Genomic DNA, 20731 nt, shown 5'->3' on the forward strand with positions numbered 1-20731 from the left:
CATAAGTCCCCTAGAACTTAGAACTACTTAAACCTAACTAACCTAAGGACATCACTCGCATCCATGCCCGAGGCAGGATTCGAACCTGCGACCGTAGCGGTCGTGCGGTTCCAGACTGTAGCGCCTTTAACCGCTCGGCCACTCAGGCCGGCTGCTTCTTTTTGTGCTGTGCTCTTGCTTTCTTTGTCTATGACGTGTTAAATAACGTATTTCTTTTGTTATTGTCGTTTTTAGATGTTACAGACGGATATGGTAGACTTTATTAGCAAACACAAGGTTTCAGCCACAACTTTAAACATTGACGTAGCTACATAGTGCTCATTTGCGACTTTTCGTGTTTGTTTGTATTGTTGCCCGCGATTTCGAAGTCTTATTGACATCTGAGATTCTTAGGTTTTGTGTGTGTATGTGTGCGTGCGTGTATGTGTGAGTGTGAGTAAGTGTGTGTGTGTGTGTGTGTGTGTGTGTGTGTGTGTGGGTGTGTGAGAGAGAGAGAGAGAGAGAGAGAGAGAGAGAGAGAGACAGAGAATAAATTTCCTTTAATTTACGTCTATGGTCACAAACTGTTTGTTCACAGATTACCGGTTTCGGTGTATAGTGACCATCTTCAGATCTTTGTTTTATGAGTGAGTGTTACTGACAACATAATTGGTGCATATGCAGTTTTTTATATATCTCTGTTTGATGCTGGTGCTGAATCTGCATTTAACATTTGACGATGCCACTATGGCTGCACTACATTAGGAAATTGTTTATATAAAACACAGATCTGAAGATGGTTATTATAGATCGAAACTGTGAACAAAAAGTTTGTCACCATAGATGTAAATTAAAGGAAATTTATTCTATATACGGTGCATGGGGGCTTAATTAAATAAATGAAAATAATTTTTAGTTTTCGTAGCTGTCTGTTCGGTTACGCTGTGTCGTAAACGGTTGGCCCTGACTAGTTTTAGTACGCAATCTGACTGCATAGAATAACAACAAAGAATGAAAGAAAATTTCCGTTAACACAATTAATTAATTAAGTCCCCAGCAACTATAAAACCTAGGAAACAACAAAACACAAGTGTAGCTGTTCTGTGGGTGGAAGTGTGATTCAACGTACACATCTGGCACGGTTCTTCTTCAATAAGACAAGAAATTTTAAATACCATTTATACTGAAGTAATTTAAAAAAATAGAAATACTATAATTGCGCAAGAAAACCAGAATTACACTCTAATACAAGAACACAAGCCAGATGCTTTGTTGACTGAACCTGTAATGACGCATTATTTAAGACATTGAAATAATAAAAAGAAAAGGGAATTTTTTTACCTTCATATATATTGACGAAAAGCACTCTGATCATTACAATATCTCCATTCGAACAACATCTGCTGCCTAGCCCATCAAACAACTGCATAAAACATGGAACAAGCACTCCCTACTACAACATCTAAACACCGACTCACTACTAATTCTCAACAAGCACTGACTACTGCTGCATCTCGACAAGCACTCTCCACCACGACTTCTCGACAAGAACTGCCAGTGGAGGCGGCGGAATAAAACTCTTTGGCGCAATCTCTGGCGCTGTGGGTCAGTGTAGCCACCTTTCATATGCCCTTCCTCCACGGGCCAGAATTTGATGGTATTTTTGCCAGCATTGGTGGTGAAACTACCACCAAATTCGTCCACAAAAATACAGACAAAAATAAAAGATAATATTAATACGTAAATATCACATAATTAGATAATTTTTTGGCTTTGCACTGACCTTTCAATAACCTAATATATAAAATACAGTAAGCAATGCAAATTCTTTCATACATGTGACTTTACATAATAGTTTACACAATACACAAAAAATCAGTTTATACAAATGTTCACATAAAATGCTTTCAATGATACAAAAAACAAGTAGTTGATAGTTCCAGCAGTAGCACCCAGCAATGGTCAACAGGTTCAAACAGCAAGAAGTAACATCATTTCAGTAGAAACAGTTCCAACAGTGCCACCCAGCAATGTTGAGTAGGTGCAGACACCGACAAGTGACATCATTTCAATAGAAGCAGTTCCATCAGTTGCACCCAGCAATGTTGAACAGGTGCAGACACCAACAAGTGACATTATATCAGTAGAAGCAGTCCATCAGTGGCACCCAGTAATGTTGAGCAGGTGCAGACAGCAACAAGTGACATTATTTCAGTAGAAGCAGTTCCATTAGTGACACCTAGTAATGTTGAACAGGTGCAGACAGCAACAAGTGACATCATTCAGCAGAAGCAGTTCCATTAGTGGCACCCAGCAATGTTGAACAGGTGCAGACACCAACAAGTGACATCATTCAGCAGAAGCAGTTCCATTAGCGGCACCCAACAATGTTGAACAGGTGCAGACACCAACAAGTGACATTTTCAGTATAAGCAGTTCCATTAGTGGCACCCAGCAATGTTGAACAGGTGCAGACAGCAACAAGTGACATCATTCAGCAGAAACAGTTCCTTTAGTGGCACCCAGCAATGTTGAGTAGGTGCAGACTCCAATAAGTGACTTCATTTCAGTAGAAGCAGTTCCATCTGTGGCACCCAGTAATGTTGAACAGGTGCAGACAGCAAGAAGTAACATCATTTCAGTAGAAGCAGTTCCAATAGTGGCACCCAGCAATGTTGAGCAGGTGCAGACAGCAACAAGTGACATTATGTCAGTAGAAACAGTTTCATCAGTGGCACCCTGCAATGTTGAACAGGTGCAGACAGCAGTCCATAATATTCACTATCACTAATCACACTGTTCATCAGAGTTTATCAGCAGAAATTAAACATGTCCTAGTGGCACCAATGATGTAGAAAAAGTGCAAGTAACAGTCCATAATATTCACTATCACTAATCACACAGTTCATCAGCAGAAATTAAACATTTCTAAGTGGCACGCATTATGTTGAACAAGTGCAGGTAACAGTCCATAATATTCACCATCACTAATCAGACAGTTCAGGCATGAACAATAGTTTGAATGCACACACAATTGCTTTTACAAAATTATTATCAATGCTCTTACACTAAACATACAAATTATAATAAACACACAAATGATATCAGATAATTGTCATATTAACTGTTACAAATGCACAAATATCAGTAAACCTATAATATTTATTGGTGTCAGTGCAAGCCACAACAAACGAGTAAAATAATATTTAGGAGATAGGTCGGTACCAATTATTTGGGATTAGGAAAGGAAAACACACAAAACACACTCACTCATCTTTCATCCACATTAAGTGCTACTGTGTAGTTGAATAGTGTTAACTGTGTAAATGCAATTCTGTCAATAATAGTTAGTCAACGTCATAGTCATTATGTCAAGAGCAATGTTTGCCAAGCCAAATCAAATGTACGGTTGCTGAACAACTGTCAGTGTGCCAAGTTATGCAAATACTTCCTCTCTCCAAAAAAAAGTAAATACTGCTTTGTGATTTAACAAAGTGTGTGTGTAGACTATCTTCCTTCTACTTGAGTGTTCTAGTCTGCCATCTTCATCCTCCTTGTTCCATATAAACCAACAAAAAACAATATGCTCCTCACTTACTTTACCTCTTATCCACCAAAACTCCAATAACCATCAGCATCAGATAATCTCAATACTTCAATAATACCTCTTACGTCGATACATATAAACCTTATCATCAATAGCATTTACCTTACCTCTTGTCCACCAAAACTGCAATAATCATCAACTTCACATAATCTCAATACCTCAATAATACCTCTTCAATACGTCGACACATATAAACCTTATCGCCAATATCATTTCACTTCCATAACAACTCTTTCTTCTAGTCAGTCTCCTCGAACAAGTACAGATAAAATCCTAGTGCAAACTTAATCATCCCACACAATCCGTAGACACAATGTCCACACACAACCTCTGTGTAATCCATCTGACCCAATCTTCTACTCATTACGAATTCTAAAATACATTTTGGTTACCTTGTCCATCATTAAATAAGAGAAATGCATACATGACCTCTAACAGACTTTAGTTTGAATAACTTTCAGTAAGGAAGTACGTTTACAGAGTGTGAATGATCATAATATTTCACAGTGTGTACACCACTTCAAGAATCATGGCAGAAGCAAACATGTGGAGTATTTTTTGTGTCAAGTGTCACTTACTATTTCAATTGCTCACGAAGAATGCAGTGTAATAACTGTCAACGGTCTAAACCCTAGTGTTGGTATGTCATGTCGTTAGCTTCCTTCCTATTAGCATAAATTTATACAGCTTCCATAAAACCTCCAGCTCATGTGACTTCTATGAAGTTTCTTGTACTAATGTCGTTCGTCGAATTATAGCAGTTCATTTTCTTATCTTAAAAATATAAGGCACTGAGCGTAAGCAAAACTTGCAATAGCGAGTAAATATACCAGTAGAGAACAGAATGTCAACAAGTGGATGCAGCACAGTTCCTACAACGAGGCTCTGCCAAGCAAGCAATCTATAATTAATACCATAGTATGACCTAAACTCTATGTTCGTACACAGTATATCAGCATTTCTATATACGAAATTAAAGAGTAGTTATGACAACAAAACAGAAATGTGTAAATATGCAATCCATACGCTAAGCAGCAAATACATATCTTACATAATAAACAGGTCATTAGCATCATATCAGCATAAGCAAATAAATGTTCGTATGTAATCTTAATAAGTAAACATGAGGGCGCAAGCAGGTAAATCACAAAGTGTAACCTACATACATAACCATATCAGCACAATTAATCATGTGACAATTATAATTTAAATAAATAAGCACAGCAGACACATAATAAAAAAAAAATATGACAGTGAAAAAGCAGTGCAGCCAAGCGATGCATAATATACACAAGTAACAACCCTGTTCATTAATAAAACATTGTCAAATTCAGCAAATGTACGCAAGCACGTCGCTTCACAAGTAAATTCATAGAACATGAAATTTAGCACAAAGTATGAATCACGTAATCGCGAGCAGCTAATTACGTCTAAAGTACGTACCTAAGTGGAAATATGTTACCTGAAAAATAAACTCAATTAATAGTTACCTTTTTGGTTTATTACTTTTTTCTTCGAAATTGCATTCTACCTGAAATTTTCTCGATAAAGTCCTCTTATCGTTGGACACACACAGAATTTACCTGAAGTTCTTAAATATTTTATACAACCGTATCCTGGAAAATACTGAACGTTAATAACATAATTTATCAAGTCACTATAGCTTTATACTGAATTTAATCAGAGAAATTAAACTGTGTATTTGTTTACGGCTGTCAGTGCATTCGCACTGAGCGCTCGATCAGCTGTAGGTACGCGTGACGTAGGAAGTAATTGTTTGCGGTCAACGACTGCCTTGTGCGCCGCGCAGATTTGACTGTTGCTTTGAGTATGAGCCGCCGCCAAAACACAGCGCGGTATCCTTGTATTCTCTGCATGTTTACGTGTAGCTGTTAGTTTCTCTAAAGTATGTCATTCCACAAAAATTTTGACGTTCGATATGTGATGTATTCCCTTAGAGCGCCGAGATTTAAGAGTTTCTACTTCGACAGTGTTATCATGAATAATTTTGCGAATTCTATATGGACCGTTATAAAGCAGAAAAAATTTGCTACATATGCCCTTTCCTTTGTGAGACAAACGATGAGACTTAATTAACACCTTTTGGCCAACTGAAAAAGTTTTTAAACGACCAGGATGCTTAGCTGATTTCTCTCTTCTAGCAGCCGCAGATGCAATATTTTGCAGAGCCAGGTTCACAACTTCAGAATGCCGCAGTTTCCGTGTAGGCGGAAAAGGAACGATTTCAGAAATGCGATTTGTCGGTGCTTTGTTTTTTAATATCAGTATAGGCGGTAAAGAAGTTGAGTCATTTGGAAGTTCATTCAGAATGTTTTGAAAAATATGAAGATACTGATCCCAAGTTCTGTGATTCGGATGACAATAAAGTCGACACAATTTATTGATTTCCTTCATCCATCTCTCTGAAGCATTAGATTGAGGGTGAAAAAGTGAAATGAAAATTGGTTTAATCTTACGACGCTGTAGAGTACGAAGCCAAATTCTAGAGCGAAACTGTGATCCATTATCTGATATAACCTTATCAACTTGACCCACGTCTTTAAGAAAATGTTTGATGAAAGCATTAGATACTGAACGAGCTGTTGCTTTGCGTAAAGGTGTAAAACACACATATTTTGATGTCAATTCCACTGCTACGAAAATGTACGCAAAACCATTAGTAGAACGAACCACTGGACCGAACAAATCGACTGCAGCCATCTCCTTTAATTTCGCTGGAATGATAGGAAACAACGGTGCTCTGTGAGAAATAGTTGGCGGCTTAGCCTTTTGACATAATTTGCATTTGGCAAAAACAGATCGATTACGTTTTTCCATATTACTGAAGTAACTATTTTCTCGTAATTTGTGAAAGCATTTTCTGGGACCAAAGCGTGCATAACTGAAATGTGTGTACCAAATCAATTTGTTGACCCACTCATCAGGAATACAAACTAACCAAAAAGAGTTGTCAACCGATTTTCGCTTAAAAAGAACTTTCCAGATAGTTCGCAAAAACGAGGTGTGGCCAAATTGTCCAATCTAACACGGCGTCTAAGAAAATTACAGACACCAAGGAAACTACGAACATCACGTTTTGTAGTAGGAACAGCATAATTACGAATAGCGTCTAGTTTCTCCGGATCAGGAAGAATACCTTCTGTAGAAATAATGTGACCAAGAAATTTCACCTGAGAACGACCAAATTCAGATTTTTCCAAGTTCACAGTAGTGCCAACTCTTGCAAAGATACGTAATAATGAATCCAAAATTTTGTTGTGCTCACTCCAAGAACGTTTCGCAATAAGAATATCGTCAACATATGAAGTAATATTGTCACGAAGACAAACAGGTAAAATTTCGTTTAAACTACGAATGAATGCTGCTGAGGGTACAGTAAGTCCAAACGGTAATTTCCGAAATCTTTTTTGGGTAAAATCGTCATATCCGGTTACTTTTTACCGACTCTCTAGATAGATTGATAGTCGAAGAGTTGTTTTGACAGATGCAAAGAATAGTAAAAGAGTAGGCAGCGGTGCAGAAAACTAAAAGGGAAATAGCACCACTACAGCTTGGGGCCCTATGCAGGCTACGGCACATATTCACTTAGTGTAGTGAATCCCCTGAGGACTTTAATAGCCGCACATAATTTCCAGTTTGTGACTTAGTGGCCAGTTTCGTGGAAGTGCGTACATAAATTGATCTAACCATGAACATGGATGTATGTCGTTCTTAGAATTGCGAAAGATCTTAAATTTCCGAACAGTTAAGAAGAGTTTATAGTCAAAGTTTTATCCTCGTGGCGACAAAGACCTACCGCGACCGTTCCAGTCCGAATGTCGATTATTGTCAAGTTCACGCTCCTGGCGCTCTCTTGTTGCATCCCGTAAATGAAACAAATTATTTTCTTCAAAGCCCTCTGCTATCTGTGATTCTAAATTTCTTCTGCTGTCTTTTCCTATGATTTCGCCTTCAATTTGTTTGACTTGCTATCGTAATGCCTCAAATTCCCTTTTGACGCGTTCATTAAATTTTCCCTGATTTTCAACATGCTTATTTATGTTCTGGTACTCTTCGGTTTCTGCAAATGTCAATGGTGCTGTATCATCTGAATCTCTGTCCCCATTTAAACTAAGACTTGTCAATTTATCTGAAATCTCCTCAACTCTTTCCGATAAGTCACCTATTTTTTCTTTCTGTTTATTTACGTCTTCCGTAAGTGTCGCGACTCGGGTTTCAGTATTAACACATTTAGTAGTTAACTGTTCATATTGTTGTGTTAGGTTATTTATTCTGTCATTTGGTACGGATTCCTCGATTCTCTCAAATATTTCTTCCTTATCGTGTGCACGTTGTAAATTTAACTCTGAAAATTTTTGTACTATCACGCGATCTCTTTCTTCCTGTTCTCTATCCTGTTCCTTTTGTCTGATTTCTATTGAAATTAATCTATTATTGTGAGCATTCAAAATCGGTTGAACTTCTTCTCTAATTTCTTTCTTTGATTCATCTTTCATGTTTTTGAAACATGTCCCTATTCGTGAGCTTAACCGTGTTGCCATTGCTTCCATATCAGTTTTAATTTCAGATCGTAACTGTGATCCCAGTGTGTCTAACCGTGTTTCCGTTGTTCCTGTATGTGAGTCTAACGTGTTTTTAATTCAGATCACAAATTTAATATAGCACCCATCAACTGCTCCATATCTTCTGTCGTTAATCACGTATTCTGAAAATTTTTCGATTGTGAAAAATTTTGAACTGTTTCCGGACTATTTTCCCGACTTATTAAATTGTTTTCCACTTCATTATTCATCATCCTGTTTTCCTGTGTTGGCGAGTTCGCCACGTCAACAATTTCGTTATTCTGACTATTCATCATTTTTGCCTTTTTCATCGATCGCGTAATTATTTACAAAACGTACAAAACTCGTCACTGTACGAAAATTACACACAATGACTCTTTATCTCCAACAATACCATTCACACGAAATGTTTCCCTCAAACACGATTAACGAACAATTGAAATAATTGCATTAAATTGTCAAACCCGTAGACAAGACAACAAAAATTAAATTCTGCAAAAAAATACCATTAGAAGAATGACAATTACCAAATCTACACATGCAATATAGACTACAATTACTAAACTACAAATTACTACAACAATACTACTGTCTGCTATTTTTACAATCAGAAGAACCCCAAGGGACGATCCTGGCAGGGTCGCCACGTGCATGGGGGCTTAATTAAATAAATGAAAATAATTTTTAGTTTTCGTAGCTGTCTGTTCGGTTACGCTGTGTCGTAAACGGTTGGCCCTGACTAGTTTTAGTACGCAATCTGACTGCATAGAATAACAACAAAGAATGAAAGAAAATTTCCGTTAACACAATTAATTAATTAAGTCCCCAGCAACTATAAAACCTAGGAAACAACAAAACACAAGTGTAGCTGTTCTGTGGGTGGAAGTGTGATTCAACGTACACATCTGGCACGGTTCTTCTTCAATAAGACAAGAAATTTTAAATACCATTTATACTGAAGTAATTTAAAAAAATAGAAATACTATAATTGCGCAAGAAAACCAGAATTACACTCTAATACAAGAACACAAGCCAGATGCTTTGTTGACTGAACCTGTAATGACGCATTATTTAAGACATTGAAATAATAAAAAGAAAAGGGAATTTTTTTACCTTCATATATATTGACGAAAAGCACTCTGATCATTACAATATCTCCATTCGAACAACATCTGCTGCCTAGCCCATCAAACAACTGCATAAAACATGGAACAAGCACTCCCTACTACAACATCTAAACACCGACTCACTACTAATTCTCAACAAGCACTGACTACTGCTACATCTCGACAAGCACTCTCCACCACGACTTCTCGACAAGAACTGCCAGTGGAGGCGGCGGAATAAAACTCTTTGGCGCAATCTCTGGCGATGTGGCTCAGTGTAGCCACCTTTCGAAGGGTCACTGTTTTATTCGCTACAATGTCGCAACTTTTGAAAGAGAGAGTGACAGAGAGAGAGAGATAAGGTGAATGGTGTGAATTTGGACAAAGAATAAACAATTTTTTGTTACGTTTCGAGGTTACGAGTAGCATCAGTGTGAGTGTGGGTGCGTCGTCTGCCTCAGAGAACTGGAGCCCGGTGGTGCTGCAGGCGATGGTGCCGGTGGTGGAGGGCGGCGCGTGCGCGGCCAAGTTCGGCGGCGAGGCGTCGCTGCGCGTGGACCCGCGGCTGCAGGTGTGCGCGGGCGGCGAGCAGCGCGACTCGTGCCGCGGCGACTCGGGCGGCCCGCTGATGGGCACGCGGCCCGCCGACGCCGTCACCGTGGCCGTCGCCGTCGCCAGCTACGGACCCGACCCCTGCGGCAAGCCGGGCTGGCCCGGCGTCTACACGCGCGTCGACGCCTACCGCTCCTGGCTACTCCGCAACATGCGACTCTGAAGCCGATGATCCCACTGCCACCACCTGCCCACATTCGCACACCTACTTTTTGCGAAAAAGTCTCTTCCTTTTGTTACGTAGCACTCCGACTCATCTGGCGGAACCTTGCCAGCTGTGCAATGCCATCTTCTCGACTACCTCATCTTACATTACGTGTGAGGATCACGACGTACATTTTAAGATTTGAAAAATTATATAAAATAAGACACTTTTATCGTTGTATTTTCTCAAAGTACCTCCACAAAACTTACACTAAGGTGACAAAACATATGGGATGCCTCCAAATATCGTGCCCGACCACCATTTTCCCGGTCTAGAGCAGCAGCTCAACAAGTCGTTCGAAGTCCCTTACAGGAAACGTGAGCCCTGCTGTCTCTATACTCGTCCATAATTACGAAACTGTTGCTTGTGCAGCATTTTGTGCACAAACTAACCTCTCTATTATCTCCCATAAACGTTCAGTGAGTGTCCAGATCATTCGCTCGAGCTGTCCAGAATGTTCTTCAAGTCAGTGACGAACAATTGTGGACCGGTGACATAGCGCAATGTCATTCATAAAAATTCCATTGTCATTTGGGAACATGAAGTTCATGAAAGGCTACAAATGGTGTACCAGTAGCGAACATAATCACTTCCAGCCAACGTTCGGTTCAGCTGGACCAGGATACCCAGTCCATTCAATGTAAAAACAGCCCAGACCATTAAGAAACAACCACCAGCTTGCAAACTACCATGTTGACAACTTGGGTCCATTGCTTCGTGGGGTCTGTGTCTCAGTCGAACCCTACCATCAGCTCTTACCAACTGAAACCGAGACTAATCTGATTAGGCCGCTGTTTTCCATTCGTCTAGGGTCCAAACTAAATGGTCACGAGCTCAACCGACACCGACTCAAAGGAAAGCCTCGGCGCTTGTTGGTGACGTCACGTCAGCTAGGCACGGCGAACGCCAGGTCTGCTGCAGGCAGAAACGCCCTGGCGTGCTTATCACTATAAATCTCTTATTTTTGGACAAACTGTTTGGTATTGTTTTGGACTCTGCAGTTTTATTTGGATGAAAGATTTTCTTACTATCGTGAAGCTACAAATGAAGATCATAGTTCTGTATTACTGAATCCTGTCGAAACAAACGTAGATCAATATGAGAAGATGCTTTGCCCCATTGCAAGCTTCGGAAATTTTACTTTCAAGAAACTATATTTACTTGATCCATTTCGCTGTCGAAACTTACCCCAACCCCCTTACAATGAACTCGTTTCTTTTATTTATTTATTTATTTATTTTCGTTTGACATCGTCACTGTAAATGTGAACTAATTTACATGTGTAAATGTCCAACTGTTGCCAGTCATTAGATTACAGTCGTTTCCAACGAAAGGAATTCTAAACAGGAAGCAAAATAGCTTCTTACATCAAAAATACTGCTGAGCTTAAACTTTTTTAAACATGCACATTAGAAAAGATAAATAGTCCCCTCTTGACACTGAAAGGAGGAACTTTACAAGATAAAAAAAATTATTTTATAAAACAAGTATCTCTCTTTTGCCACTTCTTCTGTCCCCCACCCCCTCCCCCAACGTGTACAATCGCGAGATATTTCATTAACATTCAGTGCTCCTCACCCCATAGTCAACCAAGATACCTAAAGAAGAGCACTAATATGTTCACAGTTTCTTGTAAAAGCAACCCAGTACAAACGTAACTTCCTCAACTTTTCAAATAAGGTAAAGAAGCACGAATTCTGTTGCTGCTGGACCATGAAGTTGTTTTTGTATGTCAGTCCTTAAAACAGGTGGAAATTTAAGTTCAGGAGTATACTATTTGTTAAGAAGTGTAATGAATTGCACAATTAATTGATTGCAGAAACCTCTCAGAACAATCTGTGTTGGTCAACTACCGCCAATAGCCTCACATTTTCCTGTGTCAGAGAGGGAGACACCACCATCATGAGTATGCCTGCAACAGACCTGGCGTTCGCCGTGCCTAGCTGACGTGACGTCACCAACAAGCGCCGAGGCCTTCCTTTGAGTCGGTGTTGGCTCAACAGAGGCCCCGCAGGCTATGTCGTGCTGTTAGCAAAGTCACTCGCCACGATCAGCTGCTCCCTTAGCCCTTCCGTACCACATTTTGCCGCACTGTCCTAAAGGATACGTTCGTCTTACGTCCCACATTGATTTCTGCGGTTATTTCACTCACCGTTGCTTGTCTATTTGCACTGACAACCTGCGAAAACGCTGCTGCTCTCGGTCGTTAAGTGAAGGCTGTCTGCCACTGCGTTGCCGTGGTGGCAGGTAATGCCTGATATTTCGTATTCTCGGCACACTCTTGACACTGCAGATCTCGTAATGTTGAATTCCCTAACGATTTCCGACCGAGCGAGGTGGCGCAGTGGTTAAACACTGGACTCGCATTCGGGAGGACGACGGTTCAATCCGGCGTCCGGCCATCCTGATTTAGGTTTTCCGTGATTTCCCTAAATCGCTCCAGGCAAATGCCGGGATGGTTTCTTTCAAAGGGCACGGCCGACTTCCTTCCCCGTCCTTCCCTAATCCGATGAGACCGATGACCTCGTTGTCTGGTCTCCTTCCCCAAAACAACCCAAACCCAACCCTAATGATTTCCGGAAATGCGTCTAGCTCCAACTACCATTCCGCGTTCAAAGTGCGTTAATTGCCGTCGCGCGGCCATAATCACGTCAGAAACCTTTTCACATGTGTCACCTGAGTACAAATGACAGCTCCGCCAATGCACTGCCCTTTTATATCTTATGTACGCGATACTACCGCCAGGTACATGTCCATCTCGCTATCCCATGACTTTTGTCACCTCAGTGTAATCCACTTTTCTGAACCAGTTCTGAAAACTGTTTTTTTCCTCATGTTCATCAAATACTGTAAACTCACTGTTGTTGGCGTCCACAATTTCGACTGCAAACGAAATTTTCTACACGTGCAAGTTTTAACTTCAGAGGACACGAGGGAATGACATAGCGTCTGGAAGTCGGAAGACAAGATATGCGTTTGGCTTCCGTGGACCCTAGAAACTGAGCGGTTACATTGGATTTGCTCGCAGACACTTATTCTCTCGGGTTCCTATTGGCGTATTAAATGGTCGAATAACTTAGGAGAATACAGCCGGGTCACGTCCTCAACAACAGCCGAAATTTCGACAGGTGCACACACCGTCGTTTTTGAGGCGAAAATGCAGCGAGAGAGTGCTGTGCAAGGAAATTTAAAGCATCGGTTTGTGAACAAGAACCACAGAATTGCATCTGCAGAAAGACTGATTTCACACTGTAAACAACTTTAGCGACGACACAACCAAAGATGACCAACGTCAGAACTTACGGAGTGGCCGAGCGGTTCTAGGCGCCACAGTCCGGAACAGCGCGACCGCTTCGGTCTAGGTTCGAATCCTGCCTCCGGCATGGATGTGTGTGATGTCCTTAGGTTAGTTAGGTTTAAGTACTTTTAAGTCTAGGGAACTGATGACCTCAGATGTTAAGTCCCATAGTTTTCAGAGCCATTTGACTCGAAATTAGTCAAACACATGAAAAAGAACACCTAACTGAAAAATGAAAGTAAGTTTCAATAAACACTGATAGGTTTGACAAAGTTATCGGACAAGGTATGAGGTCTGTAGTAATTAGTTTCCTAATATATTAATTTAGCACACGCAGCTGCAGGTGTATAACAGTGATCCTGCGAAACCGAAAAGACTGCCGTTATGCCTGTCCACCCGGTCATGGATAGCCTGTATGGATTTACTGACGTACCAGAAAGCCACTTGCTTTGTTCCGTCCAAACCAGCTAAAGCCGCCAGACATTCTCGCCACAATTGTTGTGTGACGACGAGTAGTCAGCGGATAGCGCAGATTCATACTACCAGAACTCATCCGCCGATTCAAGCTACCTCACAAGCAACGAGAAGTATACGTGCAAGTACCATTTTCTGCCAAGTCAAGGGTGTTTGCGCTTTCTGTTGCTAAGCGTCCAGTCTGAAGATGAGGAAGAAAATGTAAGTTCACTAACCTTTCTCCCATGTCTGCCTTGCACTGAGTTCGCATCTAAAAAAATCTCCCACCAATGGCGTGAGTATGATATTGCTGTTTTTTCTCCCACCAAAAATTGCACAAAAGTCATTCTTCAATTTTCCGGCTTTTCACCTTATTTTCTTTCAAATCAACTATTACGTTTCTTTCTTTCCTGCGGGCGGAGAAAAAGTCTTGTATCCCACCAGGCCTTGGTGGCTGTTTCTTGTGACATTTTCACCCAGTAGTGCAAAAAAGCACTTCGACGGAAGGCCACAGGTGATAAAAGCACCTATTTTTTTACTAGCATAAGTCTTCGTGAGTCATCATTTCTTAGTAGTCTGCTGGACTCTCATATTGTCTCCTGTTTCTTAGACCACGCGGAAAAAGTTGGCTATAGGCATCATAATGGCGCTTGGCCTTGAACTCAGCTCGAGATCCTTGCTCTACCGAACTACTGGCTTCCTAAAACCTCTGCTGACACAGGCGAAAAATCTACCATTACTTGTACAAAGAACCAGTTAGAACATAGAGAAGAGGGTGGGTAGTATTACACTAACGAGTAAGGCGTGATGCAAACAGTCAAATTTTACTCTCTCTTTCATCCATTTTTTATTTTGTTTGGCGGATAGGGTACCTGACCATAAGTTGAAATATGACCAGTTAAGATATGGAAACAGGGTTACTTTGGCAAACTATAGCAGCACACATATGATTGCCACACAATTTGATTCATTCTTTTCGCCGATAATGTCGCTTAAGGCTTTTATTAAAATGTTGCTATGATAATGGTAAAGCACTTCTTCTTTGAATATGCCCAGCTTGCAAAAACTAGTTCATTCTGAACTCAAAAGTTTTGCAATATCAGTTAAGCTATCTCATCCACTCACGTTGTTGTCGGCCCCCTTGATTTAGTAATTCATTCCATTTGTCAATAACAAATATAAAATTCCGTCCTACTCAATATATATGATGTTCAGAAGACATGCATATGTATAGTCCCTTGATTAAGTACATACACTCCTGGAAATGGAAAAAAGAACACATTGACACCGGTGTGTCAGACCCACCATACTTGCTCCGGACACTGCGAGAGGGCTGTACAAGCAATGATCACACGCACGGCACAGCGGACACACCAGGAACCGCGGTGTTGGCCGTCGAATGGCGCTAGCTGCGCAGCATTTGTGCACCGCCGCCGTCAGTGTCAGCCAGTTTGCCGTGGCATACGGAGCTCCATCGCAGTCTTTAACACTGGTAGCATGCCGCGACAGCGTGGACGTGAACCGTATGTGCAGTTGACGGACTTTGAGCGAGGGCGTATAGTGGGCATGCGGGAGGCCGGGTGGACGTTCCGCCGAATTGCTCAACACGTGGGGCGTGAGGTCTCCACAGTACATCGATGTTGTCGCCAGTGGTCGGCGGAAGGTGCACGTGCCCGTCGACCTGGGACCGGACCGCAGCGACGCACGGATGCACGCAAAGACCGTAGGATCCTACGCAGTGCCGTAGGGGACCGCACCGCCACTTCCCAGCAAATTAGGGACACTGTTGCTCCTGGGGTATCGGCGAGGACCATTCGCAACCGTCTCCATGAAGCTGGGCTACGGTCCCGCACACCGTTAGGCCGTCTTCCGCTCACGCCCCAACATCGTGCAGCCCGCCTCCAGTGGTGTCGCGACAGGCGTGAATGGAGGGACGAATGGAGACGTGTCGTCTTCAGCGATGAGAGTCGCTTCTGCCTTGGTGCCAATGATGGTCGTATGCGTGTTTGGCGCCGTGCAGGTGAGCGCCACAATCAGGACTGCATACGACCGAGGCACACAGGGCCAACACCCGGCATCATGGTGTGGGGAGCGATCTCCTACACTGGCCGTACACCACTGGTGATCGTCGAGGGGACACTGAATAGTGCACGGTACATCCAAACCGTCATCGAACCCATCGTTCTACCATTCCTAGACCGGCAAGGGAACTTGCTGTTCCAACAGGACAATGCACGTCCGCATGTATCCCGTGCCACCCAACGTGCTCTAGAAGGTGTAAGTCAACTACCCTGGCCAGCAAGATCTCCGGATCTGTCCCCCATTGAGCATGTTTGGGACTGGATGAAGCATCGTCTCACGCGGTCTGCACGTCCAGCACGAACGCTGGTCCAACTGAGGCGCCAGGTGGAAATGGCATGGCAAGCCGTTCCACAGGACTACATCCAGCATCTCTACGATCGTCTCCATGGGAGAATAGCAGCCTGCATTGCTGCGAAAGGTGGATATACACTGTACTAGTGCCGACATTGTGCATGCTCTGTTGCCTGTGTCTATGTGCCTGTGGTTCTGTCAGTGTGATCATGTGATGTATCTGACCCCAGGAATGTGTCAATAAAGTTTCCCCTTCCTGGGACAATGAATTCACGGTGTTCTTATTTCAATTTCCAGGAGTGTATATTGAACCCTAATATAAAATACAAGGACATTTTATTTTTAGCAACTATAGTGAATTATGCAAAAACAATACTCTATACTCAAACAATAAAAGAAAAGCAAATGTTGGTACTTTACAAAAGGGAAAGAAAACGAGTCAGCCAACGGATAATGAGGTGACTCCTCAAGACGTGATTGAAGGTCAACTTCATTATTAAATAATCATGAAAACTACATATAATAACAAAAAGCAGTATCATGGGAGTTAGCTAGCATTATGTAAGGAAACCTATTTCTATACATAAAATTGTTAGTGTACGCATGTAAGAGTGTCTCTGATGTACTATCAGTTGTTTAAAGAAAAATCAAGAGCATACAGATACATAAATCGTATTACATGCTACGCCGGAAAAAGGTAAAAATTATTGTTACTGGAGGACTGCAGCTTACTTGAGGGTGATTCTAAAATGGTACAATTACATAGATACATACAAAGATTTAACAACAATAATTGAAGACAATATGTCAGTTTCCTGTCTAGCATAGCCAGAGATCCAGAAAAGTATCTGACACGACAGTGTCTATTAGGAAAAGAAGGAAAAGGAAATAAACCTAATTACATTCGAGAATTTTTGTCATGTTCAAGTTTGGCACACTAGGGAAGTACATAGACAGTGTCACATGAGTATCTGGAAAAACGTACTTCAGTTCAAGGGAAGATGCCTGTGTTCATTGATTGGTGGCATTTGCGTGCATAAGCATTACGTTAGCTCATTAGTACGTTCTTTCATTGAACGACCCTCCTCATAAAAGAGTTGGCCAGACAATGTTGTCACTGGCGTATTTCAATGGGATATGTTGGCAAGTGTCAGGGCAATGACAAGATTCAAGCTTCTTCTTCCAACCTGTTTGTATACCCTATGGATTTCTTTGTTACTCAGGAACAGAGACAATGTTTATCTGTATTCGCTCTACATGGTGTAACACTGCTGATACAGAAGTTGGCACATCAAGTTATATTCCTTGATTCCCTTGACAACAGGAGAGGCAAAGGCTGCTCAACAGGATACAACAATAAAGAACTGTTAATAAAGTAGTGTTACCAGACATAGTATTGCTAACACAGGGTGTATACGTGGACAGGGAAAAAAAAAATTCCCGGATTTCCCGCTTAAAAATACACTTTCTCCCGTGTGACAGTATATTTTCCCTTACCAATCCTTTGAATGGTTATGGTTTTATACACGGGCGTACAATTTCCCGGCACTTTAGAAAACGAAACTCAGGGGAAAAGACACGTTTTGGAAATATCTTTGATGTGCAGCAGTATGTACGCTGCGTATCTTCGTATTACGAAAGTATACATGGGAATTCCACCAAACACCGCATGTTACTTTCCGAATCACTGAAATCGAGATTTCGATGCGCTTTTGTAAGCCGTTCGTAGCTCATGTCACGTGATCTCGCCAGCCGATGACAGCGGGTATTCAAAGCATAGGACACGTGATGTAGTCAGCCAACAGCAACATCACAGTTAAGTAGCACGAACACACAAACAGGGAAAGTTAATAGTTTAAATTAATATACATAGTGTTGCTACAAGAAAAGCAAAGCTTTCACATATAATATTGGTCTCAAGCTGCAAGAGAAGCTAAGCTTTCGCATATACTGTTGATCTTTTTGGCGTGTGTTACACTATAAGATATATCACACAAATGTGCCAGTAAAATTTTTAATAATGACATAAATGTCTGATCTTCAGGGTTCGAAATTCTTCTAAATGGCTCGTCATCAAAGAGTTGATTTTTAAATGAGAGTCAAACGATCTGTGATTTAATAAATTCATGGTACATTCTTGCACATAGTACAACTTACGTAAAAGGATATTTACTTTGTAAGTAACGCTTTTCGAACCACTATTCGCAATATTTTCCCGCGACCTGTTAGAAATAGGTTCGTTTCAGCAGTTGCCAGAGAGCGCAGATAACAGGCGACACCGCTATCATGACGTAGGAAGCCCGTATGAACGTACGTGTAAAACATTGAAAGAACATACATTATGTCATAAAATAAACAAGGCATCAGAGGATACCGCAAGAGCATCGGAATTTCGTGATCCATATTAAAATGTGCACATTTAAAGTGCATACTTCAAGGGCACATTCGTATGTCCAGATTCCCAATGAAGTAGACCTCGCCCTGATATTAAGCTTTTCAGTGTGGTTTTCGGGATTTAAATTTTCTTGGGAGCACCAGTACTGTATTATATCATGTTTGGTTATTTATTATGGCATAATGCCATACGTGGTAGAAAATGAAAACGTGCACTTGCAATGTAGCGAACAGTTGAAACTAGCCAGTATTATGGAATTAAACATTTCGTTTCAAATAGAGTGACTGCCTCTGCGAAAAATGTTAACAAAAGTCAAATTTCTTTCGAAAACAGACAAAAATAACTTCATTATTCCACAAGGCGATTAATGCTTGACTGTCAGAAAAGTGGAAATAAAATAAAATCTGTAACTAATAACATATTTCAGCTTTACGTAATTATGTGAATGTGTTTTAATTAACTTGATAGCTCCCGGCCACAGATATCCGTTTTGTTTTCATTTGACGTGAGGGTAAACGAAAGGGAAACAGCAAAATCACTAAATGTAAAGACGAGTCACGTGGAGACTGCCGGCCGAAGTGGCCGTGCGGTTAAAGGCGCTGCAGTCTGGAACCGCAAGACCGCTACGGTCGCAGGTTCGAATCCTGCCTCGGGTATGGATGTTTGTGATGTCCTTAGGTTAGTTAGGTTTCACTAGTTCTAAGTTCTAGGGGACTAATGACCTCAGCAGTTGAGTCCCATAGTGCTCAGAGCCATTCGAACGTGGAGACTACCCACTATAACTCTAATTACTCTGCGCATCATCCCCGGATTACGACATTTGCGAACTCGGTCAATAATAAAAAAAATCGAATTTTCAAAATATGTTCATCTTGTAGCGCACATCTTTCTGAAAAATCTGAAACATAAAACATATGTATTCGAGGAAATGTAAGACATATAATTTGGTCTTAAGTGTGCGAAAGTGCAGTGCCACGCCTCTTCATAAAGAATTTTTCTACCGCACATCTAAACTATATTCAGGAGAGTGGAAATTGAAATGTCCTGTGGTGCCTCTCCGGCTCCCAGTTGGCCGGTTTGACAGCCTTTCCCTCTTAAAAAAATCTCGCAATTAATAGCGGATGGGATTATTTGTAATCGAGAGAACAAGAACTCTTCAGAAAATCTGAACTCTTTATTGCCTATTAGTTAATAACTTGCTGTTTTGTGTGACATAAAATTAAATATAGGATATATAAAACCAATACTGACAAGAGATAAGCAAGAAATTACACATTTCTTCAAACCTCAGCTCCTAGCACTTTTTTTCTCTCTAATCTTGCTACAGCTTTACATGGCGTGCTTTCCTTTCTGCGAAAGAATCTATTACCTCATCAAAGTTCGTCAAACGTTTGCTACATGAAAAATCGAAATGTCGTTATCTGATACTGAAAAAGCTGTTAATCCAAATTATACCCAAGACTGGTGTGGTTTCTCGATCTGATTACGTCTATTTTTTCACTGTCTGCTAGGCAAAACAAAATAGGCCTTTCTAATATGGCAGCAATTTTGTAACACACCAAATAAACGAGACTGTTTTGGCATAAAGGCCATTTTTACAACACGACAGAATATAATCCACGAAGTACCAATATCAAATGCCTATTAGGCTTACTACAAGCAAAAAGCTTTACGTTAGGAAATAGTTTCACATTTCATTCATACGCACCAGCTTCTCAAGCATGAGATTGAAAAGTATTATTACGAAATTTTGATATAAATTTGGAAACGTCTTATTCTTCCATAATTGGTGTGATGTCCCCGTTTCTTCTCCTTCCTCGTTCTAACAAACAATATTGTCATCACCAATTCTGTAGCTATTACTGCCACTGTCAAAATTTGTTCACCGATTAACTTCATTAACCCAGCCAGAATCACAGGTTTAGTTATCCCGCGATTATTTTCCGGTTAGACCTCATTACGTGTTCGAACAACACGTTTTCCGCGTTACTTCCAGAATAGAACTTACGCAGCTGCTAGCCGGGGATTGTACTGCTGGTCCTTACTGCTGTAGCGATCTGGCCAAAAATTTTCTGTCAAAATTTCATTTTCTTGGTTACACCGAGAAGATAATACGTGAT

At 41.0% G+C, this 20731-nt stretch overlaps 1 protein-coding gene and 1 non-coding gene across 2 annotated transcripts in view; one reads left to right on the plus strand and one right to left on the minus strand.

Annotated features, from left to right (window-relative positions):
* LOC126481119 (CLIP domain-containing serine protease HP8-like) overlaps window positions 1-10262 on the plus strand; it is a 90501-nt gene extending 80239 nt beyond the window's left edge. Inside the window, exon 7 of the mRNA XM_050104696.1 lies at window positions 9737-10262. Within this exon, the coding sequence (XP_049960653.1) occupies window positions 9737-10050 (314 nt within the window). The 3' untranslated portion in view covers window positions 10051-10262. The remainder of the gene's footprint in view (window positions 1-9736) is intronic.
* On the minus strand, window positions 65-148 carry Trnas-gga (transfer RNA serine (anticodon GGA)). The gene is given in 2 exon segments: window positions 65-99; window positions 109-148. It is a non-coding gene; the product is annotated as a tRNA-Ser (tRNA).
* Window positions 10263-20731: the final 10469 nt, after the last annotated feature.

This window comes from Schistocerca serialis, chromosome 1 (assembly GCF_023864345.2).
Source record: "Schistocerca serialis cubense isolate TAMUIC-IGC-003099 chromosome 1, iqSchSeri2.2, whole genome shotgun sequence".
In the NCBI taxonomy this organism is placed as follows: domain Eukaryota; kingdom Metazoa; phylum Arthropoda; class Insecta; order Orthoptera; family Acrididae; genus Schistocerca; species Schistocerca serialis.